The sequence below is a fragment of the Struthio camelus genome, chromosome 1 (assembly GCF_040807025.1).
Source record: "Struthio camelus isolate bStrCam1 chromosome 1, bStrCam1.hap1, whole genome shotgun sequence".
NCBI classification, from domain to species: Eukaryota; Metazoa; Chordata; class Aves; order Struthioniformes; family Struthionidae; genus Struthio; species Struthio camelus.
The window spans coordinates 190,931,087-190,952,875 of record NC_090942.1 but is presented as its reverse complement, the minus strand read 5'-3'; the positions used below and the strand labels follow the sequence as shown (position 1 = coordinate 190,952,875).

Below are 21,789 nucleotides of genomic sequence, written 5' to 3'. Positions count from 1 at the left end.
GAGTTTAGTAAACATAACGCAAGTTCTCAAATCTCTGCTATGTAGATACTGAAGAAGAAAGCACAAAAAACACATTCACACATCTTGTATCCCCCATACATCCTTGTTTCGCCATTAGATGTTTTACATGTTATAAATTAATCGCAAAGATCAAATTTTTAATAAAAAGCTGGTAACCGTGTAGTCCTCTGTTGTTGGTGCTGCATTCAGCTTACCTAGGAACTGTCTTCTAGAAATGTGCATTGAATACGGCTAGCATTCAATGAAAAAATAATCTACAAAGAGAACCCAGTCAAACTCACCAAAATTAGTGGAACATAAAATGAGAGCAAATTTTGTTTTTACCCTGTCTGACTTCAGTCAGAATAATGGTAACCTATTGTCATTTCTATAACAATAACAAGGTATTCTTCACCAAAGGAGCGTAATGCAATAAAATAATAATACATATGCTAACGCCGAGGAGAAAAAAAAAATCTTGCAGTTAGCAAACTAGAAGTTCGCCTACGTAAGAAAGTTTTAGTTAACACTGTTCTCTATACATCCACCTCTGTAACAGTCACTTTGCAAGCTGATCTCAACACCTTTTCGCCTAAAGCAACGATGTACCAGGGCAGTACAATAGTACCAGCCTCTGCCGTAAAGGAGGAAAAGCCTAAAAACTGAAAGTAACCTTACACAGAAAGCAAGCAATAGTGACCTTGGCTAAGCGCTCATTTTTCTGCTAGGATTTTCTAATACATAGTGAATGAGTGGGGTCAACTTAACCCTCTCTTTTGGGCACAGACAGCGCAGTAAGTCCAAAACATACACCTCTGGAACAGCCATGTGTAACACAAAAGGACGAGCTCCTTCACGTTAATGAATTGATCAGCTCTCACTATTTAAAATGTCCTTCCAAAAGAATCTCATCCTGCTATTAGTGCAGAGTACAACATTGCCACTGTCGCTTGCCACTGACGCTGTCGCAGAAGACAATAGAAGCGCTTAGAAGAATTGAGCCAGGTAACAAAAGGCACTCCTCCTGTAGGTGCCCCTGATTTTTCCAGTGCCTTGGAGACTGTACTATTACATCTGTAAATCTAAGCCTGCTCGCTCTCTGAATAATGCAAAGAACAATTATTTTGACACCAAGGTTTTACAAACGATTTCATTTACACTTTCTTGTTTTGATTTAGAAATTAATGAAGTCCTTTATGGGAAGAAGAACAACACACTTTTTTTTCTGGCAGTTTTCAATATATCAAAGCAAAATTTTATGAAAATACTTCTGTTTTTGCAGATTCGTAACGGTTTAAAGCCAGAAGAGAGAACTTAGTCTACTTACCGGACCTCCTGTGTACCATAGAAAATTAAATTGTATCCTCTTCTGTGAAGAACCTCATAACTTATGTGTGACTAAGGTGCTATTAACATTGGTGTTTAATTTCTAACATGAATCTGCCTCCAGTTTCTAGCAGTTGGTTCATTTTTCTGTACATTGTTAAAGAGCCTTTTAGTACCCGGCATTTTCTCCCTATGAAAGTGCTTACACATTGTAATCAGGTCACTTCTCAGTCTTCTTTACAATAAATGAAGCAGTTCAAGCTCATGCATTATCTCACCATAAGGCATTTTATACCACACTTAAATCAGTTTCGTGGTTCTTATCTGCACCTTGTTCCATTTTCCAATATTTTAAGAACATAGGCTCCATAAAGTAGATGTAATACTCCTGTACAGAGACATAATAACCACACAAGGATAAAATAACAGCTATAGGAGAAGAGTTTTTACATTCAGTCTGGAATTTATCTCAGCTCACTTTAGCCATCTCAAGGTTATTCAGTAAACTCTCTGAATTCAACAGAGAAAGGGAGGAAGGGAGACTTTCATAAGACAATTGATCCCATCTCTTTTAGGATTCAACAAACTGTCCTCTGCTGGTGTTTTTTTTTTTTCCTCCACTGACTGTGCTCTGTGTTTAGATGGCTAAAACTGGGTTATGATCAATTCCTCTCTAAAATAAAGCTCAGAGGCTTGATGGAGCTGACTCTCTATTATGGCCTTAATACATCTATTTTGAGTTTTTTCCAAGCCTCACATTGTACAGTTGCATGCCCTGTTCCTAGGTATATATTTGCCTCTAGCTTGGTTAAAATGCATTTTATTTAAGCAGATTCTGTGAATTAAGTGATCCAGGTCACACTATAACAGTCCTGTCATAGTTATTCACTGTCTGACCAGCATTTGTGTCAATCATGGCACATTTTATGAGCAGTGATTCCATCTTACTGCCGGCCCTTGCTAATCCTGGAGGAAGCCCTTCAAACTGCTACCTGAGAATGACTTCCTACTGATAATTACTTTCTGATAACTGTCAGCCAGCTCTTCATCTCATTCTGTGTTTGCTGATTTTTTTCTTTAACATAAATCAGAAAATCACAAGACACTAAATTACGTGAAATATGAAATGCTAACAGACTGCAACCATGCTGTTACTTCATCAGTCAAGCTCATAATCTCAAAAATAAATGAAATTATTTGATCAGAAAATCTTTACGTTAAGCCACGCTTGCCAGTACTCCTCAAATTTCTGTTCTTTCCTTTCCTTTTCTACCCCTTGAACTCCATGACCATTTTTCCATTAGTTTGTATGGCATAGGTGCAAGGCCTACTAGCCTATACTCATCTAAGTCATTCAGCCTACTTGTCTGAATGCTGACATGTCACTATCAATCTCTTTGAGCTGCAGAATTTTGAAAATATTCTTAAGTTTTAAGAATCAGCATCAGTGAACCAGGTATCTCCCACATTAATCTTTTAGAAAATGAAATAATAGATGTTTGAACCTTTCAATTAAAAATGCTTATTCCTACTAATATCTTATGATTTATTTTGTCTTTAGTAATATCCTCCTTTAATTACCAATGGCCTGGACTTCTTGAGTTTACCATTCCATTATTTCACCGACTGCTTCAGCATACAAGACTGTCTACAGTCTCTGAGATCATAAGGCCATAGCTAACCTGGTCTGCTGTCAAAACTTATCCACTGTCCAGAAGGCAAGGTTCACGTCCTACTGTTCTTGGACCCTCCTGGGGATTGTAACACATCCAGAGAACTATCAGAATAAATTTACTCCGGCAAAGATGCACTAGCTCTCCAGACGCAAGACTGGAAAAGGAGAACACAGTTTTTATTCCCTTCACAGCCTAATTAGTCTTCATTCACCAAAACATCATGTATCTGTTTGTTAACTTCAGAAACCCAGATCGCTTTTCACCTGCTGCAGGGCCAGAGCTGCAATGAAGACATCCCAAATGCTAGATGTCTATCTGGATATGTGATTTTTCCACAGTCACATTAACCTGGAACCCAAAGGATGAATAAGGCGTGAAAGCAGCAATTTCCCACTAAAATACCTACTCAAAATAAAGCAGACAGAAATACACAGAGGAATAGGCTAGAGTCAGGAAGGCTAGCCAAGTTCGTGATTACAAGGGAAAACAGAGAGACATTTCCCCAAGCTCCTCACACTCTGAACGGTCTTTACATGAGGGGAAGATACAAGCACATTGTGAATGCAGCTTTAGACAGGCTGGCCTAAGCAACCCATAACTGCTTTGCTAGCTGCCAGATGTACACTCACCCCTAAATCCCTGCCTGAGCACCCCAATGTCTGCTTGTCTAGGAATTTCAACCGTTGACTCTTCTAGTGACAGGGGAGTGATGTGTGCTGTGCAGGTACCAATTCCAGCTTCAGCTTCTGCTGACAAACTCCATCAAATAAATGAATGTGGTTAAAATGCTGAAGGCGATCTTAATAAACAGGCACAGGGGAAATTTACTGGGACTGTGCAGAAAACATTATTGACAGGGTTTCCTGAGAGAAAGAAAAGGAGAAAGAGAGCGAGAGATTGTCTAGGAGATTTTAATGTGCTAATTCTCTAGTCTGACTGCACCTGGCTCCAATTTACAGCCATCGGGTCTTGTTAGACCTTTGGCTGCTAAGTTGGAGAGCCTGCTATAAAAGCTTTCTGCCCATCCAGGCACTTACGCACTCTCCCCCTTTTGTGAGCTTAATAAATAATGTTTTCTGGACTTCTATTAGGCATGTTTTTTCCAGCTTCTTGACCATTCCGATTGGTTTTAGAAGGTCCAATTTACCAACATCTCTCCTCCACTGTGGGCCTCACGGGCAGACTTTATGGCCTGTGAGGCAGGACCTGCTGTTTGTCGTGAGAGCTGATGGGAAGAGGCACACAGGAAGGAGGAGATGGAGACCCACCTCCGAGGCTGCCATTCCCAGGAAGATGTGAAGGTGAGAAAAGTGCGGCCAAGACAACCGCCATGCCAGGCAGTGAGCTCCAGCTCGTGAGCAGGTAGAAAGTTGGGCCGTTTCCCAGTCGGGAGCCTCAGTGTTTCCGCTTTCCCTTGCCCCGCTCGCTGCTCAGGCTCCTGCAGTTGAAGGCTGGATGGGGGCCTCCCTGCTGCACCATCTCCTTCCTTATTTACTACACCCTTACTCTGTATCGCCTTCAAACTCTATCAGTAATCATATTCTTCTTGGTCACTGGTCAAAAATAAATAAATATATAACCAAGAACCAAATCACAGCAGCATTTCAGTGATAATTCTCTGCTCACATTTACCTGCGTGAGACCTAGCAGATAATTTTTCTGTAGAGTTAAATGAAAGGGAAACTAATATACACGCTAATTCAAAATGACAGATAGGGCCTACTCACAGATTTAACCAAAAAATGCATTACCTCCTTTGATCAAACTTGTAACATAAAAAAAAATTTACATTGAGACAGTTCATTTTTCCTACACCCACACTGATGATTATTATTATATTACTCTCCCTTAATTTTTACCTGGCTGACCCCCAAGTCAGATTTGTTATTGTTTTGTACACAGTGTCACTTTTCATTTTTAAATACTTGGGTTATGCACTTTATATTTTAAATACTGGCACAACATTTGCTTTTTCAGTCTCGTAGAACTTCTGTAGTGCTCAAAAATTATTGAAAAAATCAATAGTAACTGTCAACAGAACCTCTTGGATAGCTCTCTCAAAACTCTTGAATTGTTCAGACTTGCGGATTCAAAAATTTTAATTTTAATTAGCGTGTAGAGCTTACCTTCAATAGCTGCTCATCAACATTCTTGAGTTATTATTGGAATGAGAATGTCTATGCTACTAATACTGTAAACCAGTAACTACTAAATGGTTTAACTGTCCAACAACCTGGCCAGTTTTCTGTGTTACGACATTAAATGACGATCAAACTGCTTAGATAAACTGAACAATTCATCAGCATAGCTTCCTAATACACTTCAGAAATTCTCTACCTCTTTTAGCTGTAGATTTCCCCTCATATCCCTTTGCACTGCAATAAATAAAATCAGCTGCTTTCTGTAACCCGGGTCACTTTCCCTGATATTAGACTCTCAGTGAAGCTGATGCTGTTCAGATGTAGGACAAGCTGAGCCCTTGGAAAAGCACAGACTCTTCTGTGGTGTGCTCTAGTCCTCAGGTTCATGGCATGGTCAAGCTTCACGAGGTGCTGCTTCCAGACCTGGTGTTTCAGGAGCACAACGGAGGAGCAGGATCATCCAAAAGGAAATAAGAAAGGCAGGATGAGGGACAGATCCCTTGTCCTTTGTCTCCCCGGTCCTTTGCTTTCCTGATCAGCGGGACTGTACTTCCGCTCCCAGGGCAAAAGACTCTAGGCTCAATTGCAAGAGATGCATACCTTTACCAAATCAGACTTTTAGACAATCTTTCAGAGGAAGGACAGAAAGAGACAAAAACGGTCATTCAGTTCTTCAGTAGGCATAGCTACACCTTCAGAAAACAAGGAGCTATATACAGCCACTAAAATAACTCCTACCTCACTGGAACTACTGCACTGCAATACCTCACGTATCGTTAAGTGTTTATGAGGAACGAGGACTGTTTGGAAAAGTTATTCTGTAGCACAGCACAGAAAGTGGAAAAAACTCACAAAGATGTGTCAAGTTTAAATTTTGTCCTACAGATGACTGTCAGCTGCAGTGAAGTAAAGTTGCATGGGTATACGGTGCTGAAAATTTCACATCAAGTACACATTTTTCTAGTTTCAAAGGCTTAAATGTAAATGTTCTTGATCTTCACAGAGTATATTTTCTGCATCAAATAAACTTTGAATTTTTTATCATATGAACAACTAAAATGATTTTGCATGAGCTTTCAAAAAATACTTGTTCATGAAAGTGGAAAATTTCAAGTGCAAGTGTTAGAATATTCAGAAGATTATCAGCATGTAAAACTAAACGAGTAGATGCTGTTCTGTAACTCCTGTCTCTTAAAATGAAGACAGTTTAGTTTGCCATGAAAATTTTCTCATCCTTTACAAATCCCAGCTTTCCTTGGAAAACCCTACCTACCTCTGCCAGAACTTTCCCAGTTCATCTTCAAAAAAACTTCAAGCGCACCATGCAAGATGAAAGCCCCACAGAAACCGTTCTCTCAGGGTTTAACGGCCACTAGCATGGTTCAGCACTGTAGCTATATACAATCTCAGCATATTAACTGAATTTGCCATCATTTGACATTAAAGTGAATTTGAACAGAAGGCTCCTGTAATGCCAAAACACATCAACCACGCTTAAAACTATTCAGCTCTTTCATCTTCTCAATCATATACTCAAGAAGTGTGAAAGGGGTTAATTTTGAAAAGGTCTAAATGGTTTAGCATCACTTCGACTGAAGTGATGCTAAATAGAGTGATGGCATCAAAGAGTTAAAATTAAAACCATGACTAATCCCTGATAAATCAAATCTAATGAATAGTACCTGTTTAATGTATCACATACAGCAGCAGAAAAAATTAGTGTGTCAGTGCTAGGCAAAGAGAATAGCAAGCCAAAAAAAGTACATTTATTTCTACTAGATTCAGTTGGCAAGTAATAAAATATTATAGTGATGAATCTATATCACTGATTCCAATTAATCTTACAGATAACGGGAGCTGTATGAATACAATCTTGAGAGACAGAGCAGAAGGATTTACAGAAGAATAATCCGACTTTTCATTGCTAACTGGCCAAAGCAAGAGGCATCTACCTGTAAAGTGAAAACTACATTTTGGGGAAAAAAAAAAAAAAAAAAAAATGGAGCGTCCTTTCGAGGTCCAGCCGCAGGTAAGCGCTTGCCCCGACCGGCTTTGGAGTGCGTGCTGCCTACGCTGCCCTCTCCACCCTCGGGCCCTGCGGAAATGCACGCATCCACGGCGGGAGAGCTTCCCCTTCCCTGCTCTGAGCTGCAAGCGTTTAAAGGGGAAAATCTTTTTTTTTTCTTTTTTCTTTTTTTTTTTTTTAAGGCAACTGAAAACGATCCTCAAAATCACGGTTGCACGGAGAGAAAGACGACAGCCATTTGATTCAAGCGTGCTCTGCCGATGTCTCCCCCCGTACTGAAGTGTTGCTAAGCTATAACGTTATGCGCTGTTCAGAGGTATCTGTAGGCACACTAACCCTTTGTGCCACAGGGCAGCAGAGCTGTTACTATTGAAAATAAAATAACTGACGCTAGACAGCCATGGTGACTTTGCAAACATCACCAATATAAACCGCAAAGATCTCTCTGCTCTAAATAGTTTTTTTTTATCTATGGCAGAGAAAAAGACAAAGCCCCTAACCTAATTTGGCTGCAATATTTTGCATTGGTGAGGACACTTCCATCAGCTGAAAATGGAAGCTTTCACCACAAACTTAAGTAGGTGGACCAACAGGTCCTCTTTACCCTCACTTTTAAGTTACCTTCTGGGAAAACATCATATGACTGTGCCCATGTTCAATACATGAGGAATACGTGCACATGTTCTAGAAATGATACCTTACTGCACACACAGGGGCAGCTTTACTTCCAGTGCTGTCCTGCAGTATAAATCAGGTACCGTAATCAGTATAGAAAAAAATCTGAAAAGATACTTTGTGAAAATTAAAATCCTTGAAACATAATCCAAGCCATCTCTTTAACACCATAAGCGCTAAATATGGTTGACTAGTTGATCCTGTAAACACATTCTAAGGCGTTAAAAATATGGCGACGTTTAAAATAGTATTGTTCATTTCTGCGAAGAACTCGAAAACAACGCAAACTTCCTGGACTTGAAAGACAGAGAGTGTTTACACTGTTCTTCCCTTACACAGTTAAATGCAAATTCTCCTTTACAGTCATATTCCTGATATCTCCCTGCATACATAGCCGATACGCCACCTACTGCAAAACTGAGCTGACAGCCCGTGCAATGCCAGCAGCGCTTCCACTCCAACACCGTGCCGGAGCTGAAGGAAGGCACCTTTAAAAAAAAAAAAAAAAACCCCGCACAAAAATCTCTTTTCAAACCAAAGGGAACACAGCAAGCTAGCTGTCTTTGTGTCCTGGCTTTGATAATGGAGCGCAAAACAAACAGAAGAGAAAAGGAATACGAAGAAAAACACAGCAACTCTGAAGGCTCTGAACAAGACAAGGACTGTAAAACGTCTCTGGTTACACTGAATGTTGGTGGCTATCTATACATCACACAGAAACAAACACTAACCAAGTATCCAGATTCTTTTCTTGAAGGCGTGATAAACGGAAAAATAATGTGTCCACTTGATGCAGAGGGTCATTATTTCATAGACAGAGATGGACTTCTTTTCAGACACGTCCTGAACTTCCTACGAAATGGAGAACTTCTTCTACCAGAAGGGTTTCGAGAAAATCAACTTTTGGCACAAGAAGCAGATTTTTTCCAGCTCAAAGTACTATCAGATGCCGTGAAATCCAGGTGGGAGAAGGAACAGCTAGCATCCAGAGAGACTACTTTCCTCGAAATCACCGACAGCCACGACCGTTCACAAGGTCTTAGAATCTTTTGCAATGCTCCGGATTTCATAGCAAAAATAAAATCTAGAATTGTTCTGGTGTCCAAAAGCAGGCTGGACGGATTTCCAGAGGAGTTTTCAGTATCTTCAAATATTATTCAATTCAAATACTTCATAAAGTCGGAAAATGGTACACGACTTGTGCTGAAGGAGGACAACACCTTTGTCTGCACCCTGGAAACTCTTAAGTTTGAGGCTATAATGATGGCTTTAAAATGCGGATTTAGACTGCTGACCAGCCTGGATTGTTCGAAAGGGTCAATTGTTCACAGCGATGCACTTCATTTTATCAAGTAATTACAAAGGCAAGGGAAACGAGCATGCAGCCACTAAACCTCGTTCAACTACAGCGTCCTGGCATCACAAATAACGTCTCTAACTAGCCTTGTACCACAGAGCTCTGCTGCTAATCAATTAATGTGAGCTAATGGTATGTAAATCTCATAATGACATCTCTCTCCAGGTTACCTAAGCTGAATGAAGATTTTATGCCTAAATTTAATAAAAATGATCTGCTAAACACTGTAAACAGAGATTGAATGCTTTATGCTATTTGTAATATGTGTTTTCTTCATGCTGCCTTTCAACCAGAGAGTCTAGCTGAATTTTTGTGTACTTGTCTGACTAACACACGTAAACCTAATTGCTCTGCTGAACAGCAGGGAGAGTATTTTTATATAATATGCAAGCTTAAAATATGTTTTGCTTATAACAAATTCAGAATGGATTTTGACTGGAATAAATGATTTTGAATGTTCATTAGTGTTTATGGTAATCTGTTTTACTGAATTTGCAACATCATGAGATTGCAAGAGGGTTTAAAATTAATCAACTTGATTTTAGAGTTAAACAAATGACTTATCAGCTCACTTACTCGAAACCAAATCTGCAGCTGTATTACTAAATTACTAACGATTTCTAAATACATCTAAAATAGCAAAATAATGCCGAGGGGAGGGGAATTAGTTCCATTAGTAGAAACGAGTTGAATCTGCATAGAATGTTAAATTTTCTAGTTTTTCTTTTATATGTATATGTATTTTAAAAGAACATATATATCAAATGGCTAGCAAAGATGTTTGGCATAAAGTTTCATGGAACAGGTTTCCAGTAATGACATCCTACAATGCCAAAGTCACTATTTCCAACTAATCATTGCCGTTCATAAAGGGAGGCAATTAACACAGCCCTTGCTTTGCACAATGGCTTACTTTAACAGCAAGTAGTACTATTAGTTTTGAATAGATCACTTGCTAGCATTTAAGATGCAACAATATAAGTAACAGAATAAGTATCATCTTCCTTCTCATCTTCCCTATTTATCTAGCCTTTTCATTCATATTTTCAATAAACTGTTAATATCTTCTATGGAACAACTATAACTAAACCAGAAACACTACAAACCAGTCATTCAGCAAAGGTGGACACAAAAACCATCACATAAGGCAAAATGAAGCTGCACCAGCTCTAAGTTCAAGTTTTGTTCGTCATCAAATCCAAACTTCGTTCACAGCTCAAACGAACCCAAAATCCAAGTAGAACGCTATTAAAGAAAGAAAAGCACCAACCAAGCAGTTTCTTAACTTTCCTACAACACTAACTTTCTATAGAAAAAATATTAAAACGTCAAAATGCAGTACTACCCATGCCAGAAGTGATAACTGAGGAAAAGAGCAAACACAAGACAGGCTGGGAACAGTTTGGTCTTGGATTTTAGAAAGAACAAATCCATTTTCAGTAGTGGCTGGGAGTACAAACACAATGTCCACTCAGCCTTCAACATGAAGCTGTACTTCACTTGTAACATGCAGCGACTGTTGCTCACTGGGTCCCTTGCCAGAGACGATTTTATAATAGAGACAGACACTAGATCTCCGGACCAGGCAGCGGTGACTGAAAAATATTCCAGAATGATTTTATCAAATGGGAAAATCCAGCTTTTCTAGAATGCCGCTACAGAATGAATACGTTGACTAGAAACCATGAAGTTTTCTATCCAGTCACCAAGTTACGGACTGAAGGATCATAAAATGTAGTTTTAAACGGAACTTCTCCAAACTAAACTATTTAAAAAACTGACCACTGTAAGTTTCAGGCATACAAACTGAAGAAGGGTTTGTATGTCCCAAAGCTCTTCTGAGTTTGTCCAAATGCATTAACCATCTAATAATGAAAAAATATATAGTAAAATATAATTCTTTATATACTCACATCTTTTATATTCCTATGTTATCCCAGCTGGAAGTCTAATACTACATACGTAAGGGTTTTTTTTTTCCCTCCAGATAAATTATTTTCTAATTGGTATCTTCAGAAATCCTCATTAACCATTAATCTTGTACATACAACAATCTCTAGAACTTTTGTGAAAAGTCAGTGTGAAAACTCACCTGAAAAATTCAAACCCTGTTGATTACCTAAGAACTAGAAATACTGCCGCACAGCACAAGCACACAAAAAATCGTTTGTGGACTTCCTCCTCTACATGAGCGAGAAATACTAACCAGACAATCTGAAAAAGCTCCGTAACTGATGTACTAGTTTTAAAGAAGCAGGCTCTCGGTGCTGTTAAATACATGACCTATAAAAGCACAAAGTCTGGAGGAGGCTGTTGCTCCTGAGATGTCAAATCATCCATTTGCTCTTAAATGCTTTTGGTTATAACCTTCAGTTATAATGAATACTTGACTGAGATTTAAAAAATCTGTAGTTTAAAAGAAAAAAAAGGAAAAAAAGAAAAAAGAATCTCAATTTCAAACAATTAGCAAAAATACACTGTGGTGGTTTGCCTTTCAGCTGGACTCTTAGGAAGCCGAATACCAAGGAACGGTTAGCAGTTTAATATCAAAGAACACTACCAAATTTTCATCGTAGAATGACTGGACTCACGGAAAAGCAGTACAGAACTTGATGGCTCTACATTTAATACAGAAAATGCTTTTGCAATAAAGGTATTCACACACCAATAATCTCAGGTAAAGTCCACACCATCTGAAATATCGTGTAAGAATATTCTATAGTTATTCTTAAAAAGTTCATTAGAAAGCTTTTATTTGCCAGGCCTCTAGGTCAGAGTACCTACTCCCCTCTTAACCTCTAAAAAAGAAAGAGCAGTTGAACTTGTATTTTCTGTAGTGAAAAATGCTTTTATTTAAGCAAAAAGAATTTCCTCTGCTGCTGTATTTTTGGTTTTTAAAATTCAATGATGCCTTACATTAAACACTTTTCACTGTAAATTTTTCTATTTCTGTGTATATTACACTGACATCAATGGCATTCATGTTAAGTCGTCTGTTGTAATACTAGCTTCAACCTTGTCTGCCTTTCCGATTTCCATGAGTGCTCCTGTGTTTGTACAAGTGTTAGGGTTTGAAATTTTTATGTGCTATCTCTGATCAAAGGCACCTCACTCAGCTGTTTGATTTGCACAGCAGAAACAGAAGGCAGATGGGGGATAAGAAAATCATTCTCTCCCCTATTTACATTGAAAAAATCTGCAAATATGTTGAATCATACCCTATCAGCTGCAATCTGATGCTTCAAAGGAGTTATAAACTTAAACAAATTTTCAAACCAAGAGGGGGTCCTCCTTTTGGATACAAACGAAATGACCACGTAGAACTTCCATACTGTGAATAATAAAGTTTCCTTTTTAGCCCGCAAATGCTCACCAGCAAATATATTTTACATATGTTCACAGCTACCTAAGTGCATGCTTCTGCTCCAACACTGTAGGCTGTGCCAGGAAAGGCAGCAAGTTACATAGCACAGTTATTTTTTCTGTCTTTAAGGTTGGAAATTGCACGCTCAATGCTACTCTGACAAAGGTAAAGCTGCAGAATCAAGTGTATAAGTTAGAAATACTAACGGTTGTTCTAACTTTGCTTTGAATATTATGTACATGCCAAGTATTCCTCTTCCTCTCATTAAGAGCTAGATCACAGAATAGCCCTACAAGTAACAGAAAGGAACTATAATTTTCGTAATATCTCTACTGATCTTCAATTGCTCAGGTAGGACTAAAAAGTCACCTTCCCCGCCCCCGCCAAACTAAGACTGAACTTGCTCCCTTGCACTAGGTCAGCTCCACTAGCATGAGAAAAAGGGCAATCAGATAATTCAGAAAAAAACAGAGCGCTGAAGGCATGACTAACTTGCATACGCTGTGGAGAAAGAATATCCTTGTGTCCCATGAATTCCCTGAATGAGTGCTTATTAGAAACGATATATACCAATTCAAAATCGACCAAAAATATTCCTTCCCCAAAATACTGCTTCTGCCCACACTTGTATGCCCGTTATTTCCATTAGTGGTGGAGAAGCCAATGGCTGTTTCATCACACTTGGCAGTATGCTTTCATAGCTATCACCTATTTGGCTTATTTCTACGTAAAAACAAAACGTTAAGAGTGGCTGCACTACTTCAGACCACAGGTTAAGTATCCCCTGGTGACTGTCAGCTGTATTCGCATCCCCTGCTTCTTCCTATCTCTGGGCAGAATCCCCATTTTTGATCCTTTGACCCTCACATCCCTTCCCTTATCTTGTTTTCCCCTAGGATCACACATCTTTGCGTTCTTCTTTTCTCTTATTGCCTCCCTTTCACAGAGAGGGCTGCGGGGCTTTGGTAGGATTAGGCATCAGCCTGACCCTAACAGGAGAAATCAGTTTATGCCCTAGGTGGGAAACAATCATGCCACCATTTGCCCCAATCACTGGCATTGTTGCTTTCCCCTCTGACTTAATAGCATGACACAGTTTACATTCAATAAAATGGGAACAGCTTAAGAAATTTTTCTTCCTCCTTCTCTCTCCACCAGTACACAAGCAGAATGAGGACAGACAACAAACATTACAACTTAATAATGGCAGCGTCTCATGCAAGAATTTGTTTATTTGAGTAAAAGGGTCAGGCTGCCCTAATTATGTTGAATAATAAATCAGGAGTGGGAGATGAACCTGGGTGTATGACAAAATTTTTTTGGGGGGGAGGGGGCTGGAAACATTTCAGCTTTGCTAGATAACTATTACCTAACCTCTATTTAAGTCTCCTGTCCTACAAAGCAGGGCAAAACTGCTTATATTGACAAGAAAGTGACTACATACTAAAAAAAAAAAAAAAAAGGGTATTTTCATATGAAGATATAGGCTTATGAAAGCCTATAGGCTTACAGGCAATTTACTAGTTTGAAACAAAGCAATCAATAAAGTAAAAGAAATTTCAGATCAGTAAATTAATATTACGGTTTTAAAATACTTTTGAAAAAGACATTCTGTAAGTGCTATGGATTGGTATATCACGCAGAACATTGTCTTGAAACACTGCCTCTATAAATCATCATTTACAATAAAGTGCCACAAAATGAGAAGGCAGGCAAGAACTAAAGAAGGTAGGAGGGAAAGAGGAAAAGGTATGATAACACCTGAAGAACTGAGGAGCCTGGATGAGCAAGCAGTCTGACAAGGAAAACGTAGCTGCCTTCTAAAAGAAATTGCATAATATCCTGTACAACTAGATCGTAGATTTCTTTTCCCGAAAAATGTGTGCAGTAGGAGTACCACATAAAGCAACAATCTCCAAAAAAGCTGTTTCTGTCTGCACTGGAAACAGTTTAACATCACTGCCATTATCACTTAACACCACGTCTGCTCATTTTAAACTTCAGAAAAGAATACTGCTCTGCTTTAGAAACCAAAATGTTCACAAAACGGATACAATAATTATAGCAGTAAACAACAGCCACTCATTGAAAATATTATTAGAACATGATGACATTCAAGTTCAACACGTTAAGGTTCTAAAGTCTAGCAATTAGAGGATGACTGTTAAATATCAATCCATCTTGAAGATCTCTAGACTTCTGATAATGGTAAGAATGACTGCAGTATTGCCTTGTTTTCTGGTGTGGCGACTTTTGGGGATATAACCTAGGTTTACTAAGGGTTCACGAAACCCATGATCTTTTTGGATATTGAAGCGAGACTCCACTTCTTCCCACCCCAACCGTTATTTCAGTTACTTCCACAACCAGCTATCTCAGCTTTTCCAAGACACATCTTTTTTTCCTTTAATCCCCCCACAAAGTCCTACCTAGTTTATTTGGTTGTTTTGTTTTTTTTTTTTTTTAATAGCAACAGCTGCTTGTTCCTCCTGGCCCATAGGAGGAGGCAGGTCTTCTTGGTCACACCTCTTGAAGGGAGAATCAGCGTCCTGTGTAAGGGAGGACTTCACCAATTGCAGCAGCTAAGGGGAGTACCAAGGAGATGAGAATCCAGACTTCAAATCCTACGACTGCAAAGCTCCTGCCCCAGGAAGGTCTGGATCCAGGGGCTTGGTAGAGCCATGGGTCTGAGACCTCAGGAAGAGTGCTGGACTCCCCAGAGTAGTGAGGACAGGGAGGGAGCAGTGCAGCGAGAGAGGTTACAGTACCTGAGCACGAGGAGACGAGGAGGAGGGTAGAAGGACTCCATGACAAGTGACTGTCACCTTGGGGCCTCTGGGTTTACGGAGAAGGCACAGATGCCCACACAGGGCAACATCGAGGCCATACAACACAAGCGATCGGTCTAATTATCTCAAAACTACTCAAAAAGATATCCCTCCTCTGACTTTTCATGTGACAAATTTCAGAAAGGCAACTTGCTTTGTTTTCCTAGCAGAAGTCAGAGGGATGACAACATGCACATTTTTTGTTTGGTAATACAAAATTCCAAGCTACAGATCCACTGCTGCAGCTACACAGAAAGCTGCTTGTTATCTCAGAAGAGGTTTTGGGTTTGTACCACGGTGAACAGATGAAGAAAAAAAAAAAGAATAGGTCAGAGGTGGGTACAAACTCTCTCAATTAGGAATAAAAAATTAAGCAAACAAACTAGCAGTGAACAGACTAAGCATCAAAAAATGTAAACAGAATAAGCAACTATAACACCAAACCTAGTCATTTATTGCCTCTCTACTACTTAAAGCCTTTGGCAAGTATTAGGAATAAGGCAGTACATTTTCGCAGTGCTGAAATTGGGTAATCTTGTAGGAAACAAATTAAAGGTCCTGCAAGCCAAGCTGATAAAAATCAGCAAGACAGAGAGAAAGGCATTCCCGGGGTACTATTCTTATCAGTACTAATTTTATCTAAGGCCTGCAGCATTGGCAAGTCTTGTCATATTGCTAACACATTTTCTAAAACGTACAACAAATAAATGTTCTTTCCTAAGAGTGCACAAACCTTAACACATAGGCTATTTAATGCCTTATCATGATATTAAAAAAACTCTATGAAATTCTTCTACCATGCACAGATGATGATTTTAGGCCTCACCCATGGGGCACAGTGCAGAAATCCCAAAGACAATCTGCATCAGTAAGACAATACGCTGTAGCACAGCTATGTGCTGTTCTTGCTTGTGTATCATCAGAGATGTTTGCAAGATCCTGGTGCAGGAAAAGCCCTCCAGCTCAGGAACGGCAGCAAGTGAGCTCTGCTAGACCGCTTCCAGTCTTGAGCATGCAGAAAGCTCGGGTCTTACCATGCTGCAGGCTCCAGCACTCTCACATCTGTGGTTAGCAAACGACAACATCTTAGAAGGGCTGCCCTTGCCTTAGTCTTCATTGCTGTCCCCTCAGAAGTTACTTTCATGTAGGATCCACTCATTCTTTTGAAGTTGCTAAGGATACTAACGAACGCTATGTTTCTTTTTAAGTAGTTAAGGCTATTAGGTTATGCTAAGTTTCCTTTTCCTCACTATAAAGTGCAATAAGCAGTTTGTGGTGACCAGGGACAGGGAGGAAAAAATTGCTAAGGAAAATGTTTATTACTAGCTCATTATGTAAAGATACAAGCAGAGGCTTGGGAAGTAAATACATCATCACAGAACTAGATGGAGTGATGGTAATATTGGAGTAAAAAAGTCTGTGAAATGGTTAAAAAGAAGAAACTTCAATTATCCATGCTGTCAGCTGTGTAACAACAGTACAGAACTGCTACCTAATTAAAAAAAAAAAAAAAAAGAGAGAGAGAGAGAGAGAAAATATTAACAGTATTGGGTAAGATTAAAGGCCTGCCATGCCCAGCATCTTGTTTCCAGCACAGCGACCAAAAGTGGATACCCATGGAGAAACCTAAAAACAGAGCAAGCACATACGATTCTCCTGCTGAGTATGTATTCAGCCACCAGCCATTTGTGGCTTGGGGCCCCCCTGCATGAGATGTGCTTTCCATCTCAGTAACCTTCACTGGATTTCCTTTCATAGATCTCTCTGGCCTCCTCTGAGGTCATGTAAATCTTTAGCATCTGCCACATCTTCTGGGAAGGTGTTCCATTGCTTAACTGCATTTTGTGTGCAGAACTACCTCTGTGTGTTTACTTTGAAAATGCCTCCTGCTAGCTTTACATCTGCTACACATCAGTCTTTTACTGGCCAAGATGGCAAGCGTTTGATCTCTCTCTGTCTCCTTTGATCCGCCATTTAAAACTAATTCGGTCCTGTATATATTTAAAAAGGTTGATGATGGAACCTACCTAAGGTGATGGAGCTGGTAGGTGGCTGAACTGCAATAATCTGCAAAATCCCTCGCAGAAGGCAAAAACAATTTGTGAAGTCAGGATCTGCAATTCCAGGCACGGTCAAAATTCCTGGAATTTCGCAGAGAGACAGAAAGGAAGGCCAAGAACTCTGATATGTGTCAATGGCTGAAGGACGGACGTAGGCTCATGGCACTAACTCCCACTATTTTTTTACCGGGCTCTGTTTTCAGGATAGAGATCACATAACAAAACTGCAAGTCTCTAGGGAACGCTCTGAAGAACTTCACAAGATATATGACATTTTTAATTTATTTTTTAAACTGGATGGCATTTGAGGTAAATCTGAATTGCTACCAAAAGAAAGACGACTGCAACCTAATTACATCAGTGCTGCTCAGTCAGACAGATAAATATTAGAATATTCATACAATACAATAAATAGTGGTCCACTAAAGACAACACTTACATAATTTTTTTAAAAAATTAGCTACAATTAGTGACCTATACTAAATCCACGTTCTTTCTGCTGTTCTATCAGTGCGACCTCCTTGAATGTCCACAAAGTTTATTACACCCAGTGTAATAGACTTTGTCTATATACACACCTTAAAGCAGGAATGGTTGCATCTGTGTGTATTTTAACAGCTACAAATGGAGCTTCATTACCGACTACCATTCCCAGAGAGCTACTGAAAAATTCATTATGTAAATGTTCATTGTAATTTTCTGCCAACAGAAAGCAGTTACATTTCCATGACAAAAACTGTTTCTACAGCTGGAAAACAGCACATTCCATATCTAAATTACCTTCGACACTGAGGTTTGAGCTAATATTTAAATTGAGGATTACTGCTTTATTCCTCCTGATCATTTTCCCTCTCATTGTTAGTTTTGCTTTAGAAGTATAATTAATATTTTAACCACTTACATGGAAGAAATCAAACGTGAGCCTAAGAGCAGTTTCATGCAATTGTGACATAATGTAATAACTCCGTGCCTTTGTCAAAGAAATTGTAAAATGCACTTCATGCAATTCAGTGTTTATGGAAGTGCTTACACTGAATTTCAAGTATTCCAAAACATATAATCAACATCTGAAATTTTTTAAATAATTATCTTTATTGCAATATCAAAAAAAATGACTAAGTGTGATCTACAGACAGCTCAAATGTTACGTATTTGTGTTCACAGTCACACATGTATATTTGCAACTGGCAAAACTTTAATATCAGGTTCATGCTATATTGGCTGCGGCACCTCAGATAATTTATTCCTTTTACCCGAAGTCAAATAGGAAATAGGAAATGCCTCACCAGAAGGCATTAATATTACTTGCTGACAGGTTTAGGGAAAGGAATGACTAATACCTTCCCCAAAAGCATGTTAAGTTCTGATGGCTGCTGTGCGTCGTGAACTTATGCCAGACTAACACGTGAAATTTGGATTCAATAGCAGAGCACTTTGTTTGCAGCATGTCCAGGTACTTCAACGAGTACGGGAACATAACATTCCCTGATGTACACATTCCTGAAGAAAAATATGAATCTGTTGAACTCTGTGGACAGAGCTGATACATACACACGCATTTATGAAAGAAATATTACACTTTCAAAATTACTTTTGCAAGGTCTAGGCAACATTGTCATCAATTGCTGCCCATGCAACTTCAATTTATTACACTTCCACAAGGACAGTACATCACCATCCCTACTTATAGGGAATCTATTTCTTTAACAGTACCATTTTTAACAGACTACAGAGGCTCAGGGCAGCAACCTCTGGATATTTTTATTTGGGTAAGGGAGGGAAACATGCTCATCCCATGAGACCTGCTCATTGCAAAGCCTTTCATAGAGTTGCTGTTTATCTGGGGTGCTATTACAATCACAGTCAGCAGGCTTTCAGCTAGTTTTAGCTGCCAGATGTTTTTTTTTACAACGCCTGACGCTGTACATACATCAACTGAATAATTCTCATCAGCTGTGCAAAGACATTTATCGCCGTCAACACAGAAGTTAAGACAAGTAGAAGGCCTGCCCAATGCCACACCAAACCTAACAGCAGAACCAGAAGTAATATTTTAGGCCTCTTGGACTCTTGCCTTCTACTGACTGCTGCAGATCACACCTTTAATTGATGAAATTTTGTGGGTTTCGCAGCTTCTGCCACCACTGATAGCACTTACAGGCACAACTTGTCACGGACATGCAAAAGAAGCCACATGCAAACAGGAGACACATTCACCTGTTTGGATTTAATTTCCTGCTCAGCATCATACAAGAACTGGTAGAAACAGTTCTCCTCATTTCTTTTTTCCTTTAGCTGACGCCTAACTCACTACACTCCTTTTACACTGAACACCAAACAGCCTTCAGATACAGCACAAAATTGGATGAATCCCTGAGTGCTGTTTATCACACGCATTAATCAAACAGGATCTCTGTCTGCAGTTATCAAACAGTATATACAAAAGAAAACCACATTTAGTTTAGGTAAACTGTTTCAGATATGTCTTTAATTCCTGACCTTTTTGACAGCAACCTTAGCATCATTCGATACTTGATGGATAGTAGAAGTTTAAACGGGTTCAGAAACCAAGAGACTTCTTCTATTTCATAAAAGAAAAATCCATGAAGGCCATTTAAATAAAACGACATCATCTCTAGCTCTGGAGCTCTCTGAGTTGCAAACCAATAAAGGCTGGAAGAAGTATTTTGGGGAGGTATCACTATTCGCTTTGTTCTTTTACTCTTCTCTAAGCATCTGCTATTGGCCACCTCTGAAGACAGATGGATCTTCAGTCTGACCCAGTATCGTGCGCTCTCTCTCCATGCAGTATCAAACTGGGTGACAACACTGGTAACATCCTGCCTTTTGCTGAGTGGCTCACAACTCTCCCCACAATAAATGTGTTTAAAAATATCACAGATGAAATTTGGAAGAAAGACAGTACCCTCTTAATCTAAAAAGATCGGGGAACTTCTTAAGGAAGTAAATCAAAGAATTTCTGAAGGTTATCCATAGTCTTCTAATACTGCATCTGTCTCATTCACTTCCTTTCTTTACTTTCTAACTACAAATAAGCTTTACGTATTTTTATTACGGTAATACCTAAAAGCAGCCATTTTGGTCTTGCTTAGACCCAAATGCTTAGCTTAGTATTTATCCTAAAATACTACACAGATACATAAAGGGCTCATTTTTGCCTCTAAAGTACTTGTTGTAGGCCAACATAAAGTAGGTAAATAGTGAAATGGGAAATTTAAGCTGAATTACACAAAAGGTAGTCTGGAAAAGGTCATCCAAGTTCCATGATGGTTTTCAGAGAAAAAGAACAACTACTGATCACTAAGATTCTTCCTTTAAACGCCATTAAATCTTCCTTTACATCCCCATTCTGCTGACTGAAGCAAAATACAGACAACATTCGAGAAAATGCTTTATTTCTTTGACTTTTGTACATTCTGCTGTTCTGGTTAATACGCAAGCACATGGTCATCTTGCATGATTTAACCAGGACAAGAAAGAGAGAAAGAGTAAAAAGCAGACGATCCAATCATTCAAAACAAGCAAACAAAAAAATAAGGGAGAAAAGAAGCTAGCCCTTTATTACCTTAAAGTCACACCACAATTAAAATATAATCAGAGTGAACAGATTTTAACAAGTAACTGAAAAACATTTCAAACTATAAAACACACCTTGGATTCATTACAAGTCTACAGGCTATAACATCTCTACCACTAGTCATAAATCTCTGGGCACTCGCAAGCCACTGTAACAAAAGGCATCTCAATATTAAAAAGAACACACTTCCTCCTCCAAAAAAAAAATTCTACTCACATCCATACACAAAATAGGTATATGCTTTTGACAATCTTTGAAGTTGAAATGCAACTCGAATGGAAGCAAAATATTAGGAAAAAAAACCCAGACATCTGTATAGAGTGTCTGAAAAATTATATTCCATAAATCACTTTCAAAACCCACTTGTGTTAGGATCGTGTTTAGGGATTACTTCTGAGAAAGGTGGGGATATGAGACTCCCTCCAGCCCATCTACTGTCTCTACCACTACTACTTATGATTGTCAGCCCAGTCCCTACTATCCTTAATCTGCATGCATCATAGGTAATCCTTCTACTAACAAGACCCAGTATGTATTTTGTGTTAGCTATGTCTAGTTTCCCAAGTTCTCAGGCTCTTGCTAATACCATCACTTATTTGCTCAAGTACATTAATGACATTTTGGAAACATCTCTTTCTTTAATAAAAGCAAAAAGGGAACTTCTATTAAACAATACCTGACACTGTAAAATTCTCATGCCATCATGCACATATCTGGGAATGTCATTCAGGTAAGCCC

General features: G+C 39.0%; 2 protein-coding genes across 3 annotated transcripts in view; one reads left to right on the top strand and one right to left on the bottom strand.

Moving 5' to 3' along the window:
- Window positions 1-21,789, bottom strand: part of GTF2F2 (general transcription factor IIF subunit 2) — a 92,194-nt gene that overhangs the window by 51,527 nt on the left and 18,878 nt on the right. The window lies entirely within an intron of this gene.
- On the top strand, window positions 8,271-9,662 carry KCTD4 (potassium channel tetramerization domain containing 4). The gene has a single exon (XM_009680488.2). It carries the CDS (start codon window positions 8,427-8,429, stop codon window positions 9,198-9,200), a length of 774 nt encoding a protein of 257 aa, XP_009678783.1. The 5' UTR covers window positions 8,271-8,426; the 3' UTR covers window positions 9,201-9,662.

Excerpts from the sequence above, each read along its gene's own strand:
- KCTD4 (XM_009680488.2), top strand. The coding sequence starts at position 8,427 with ATGGAGCGCAAAACAAACAGAAGAGAAAAGGAATACGAAGAAAAACAC.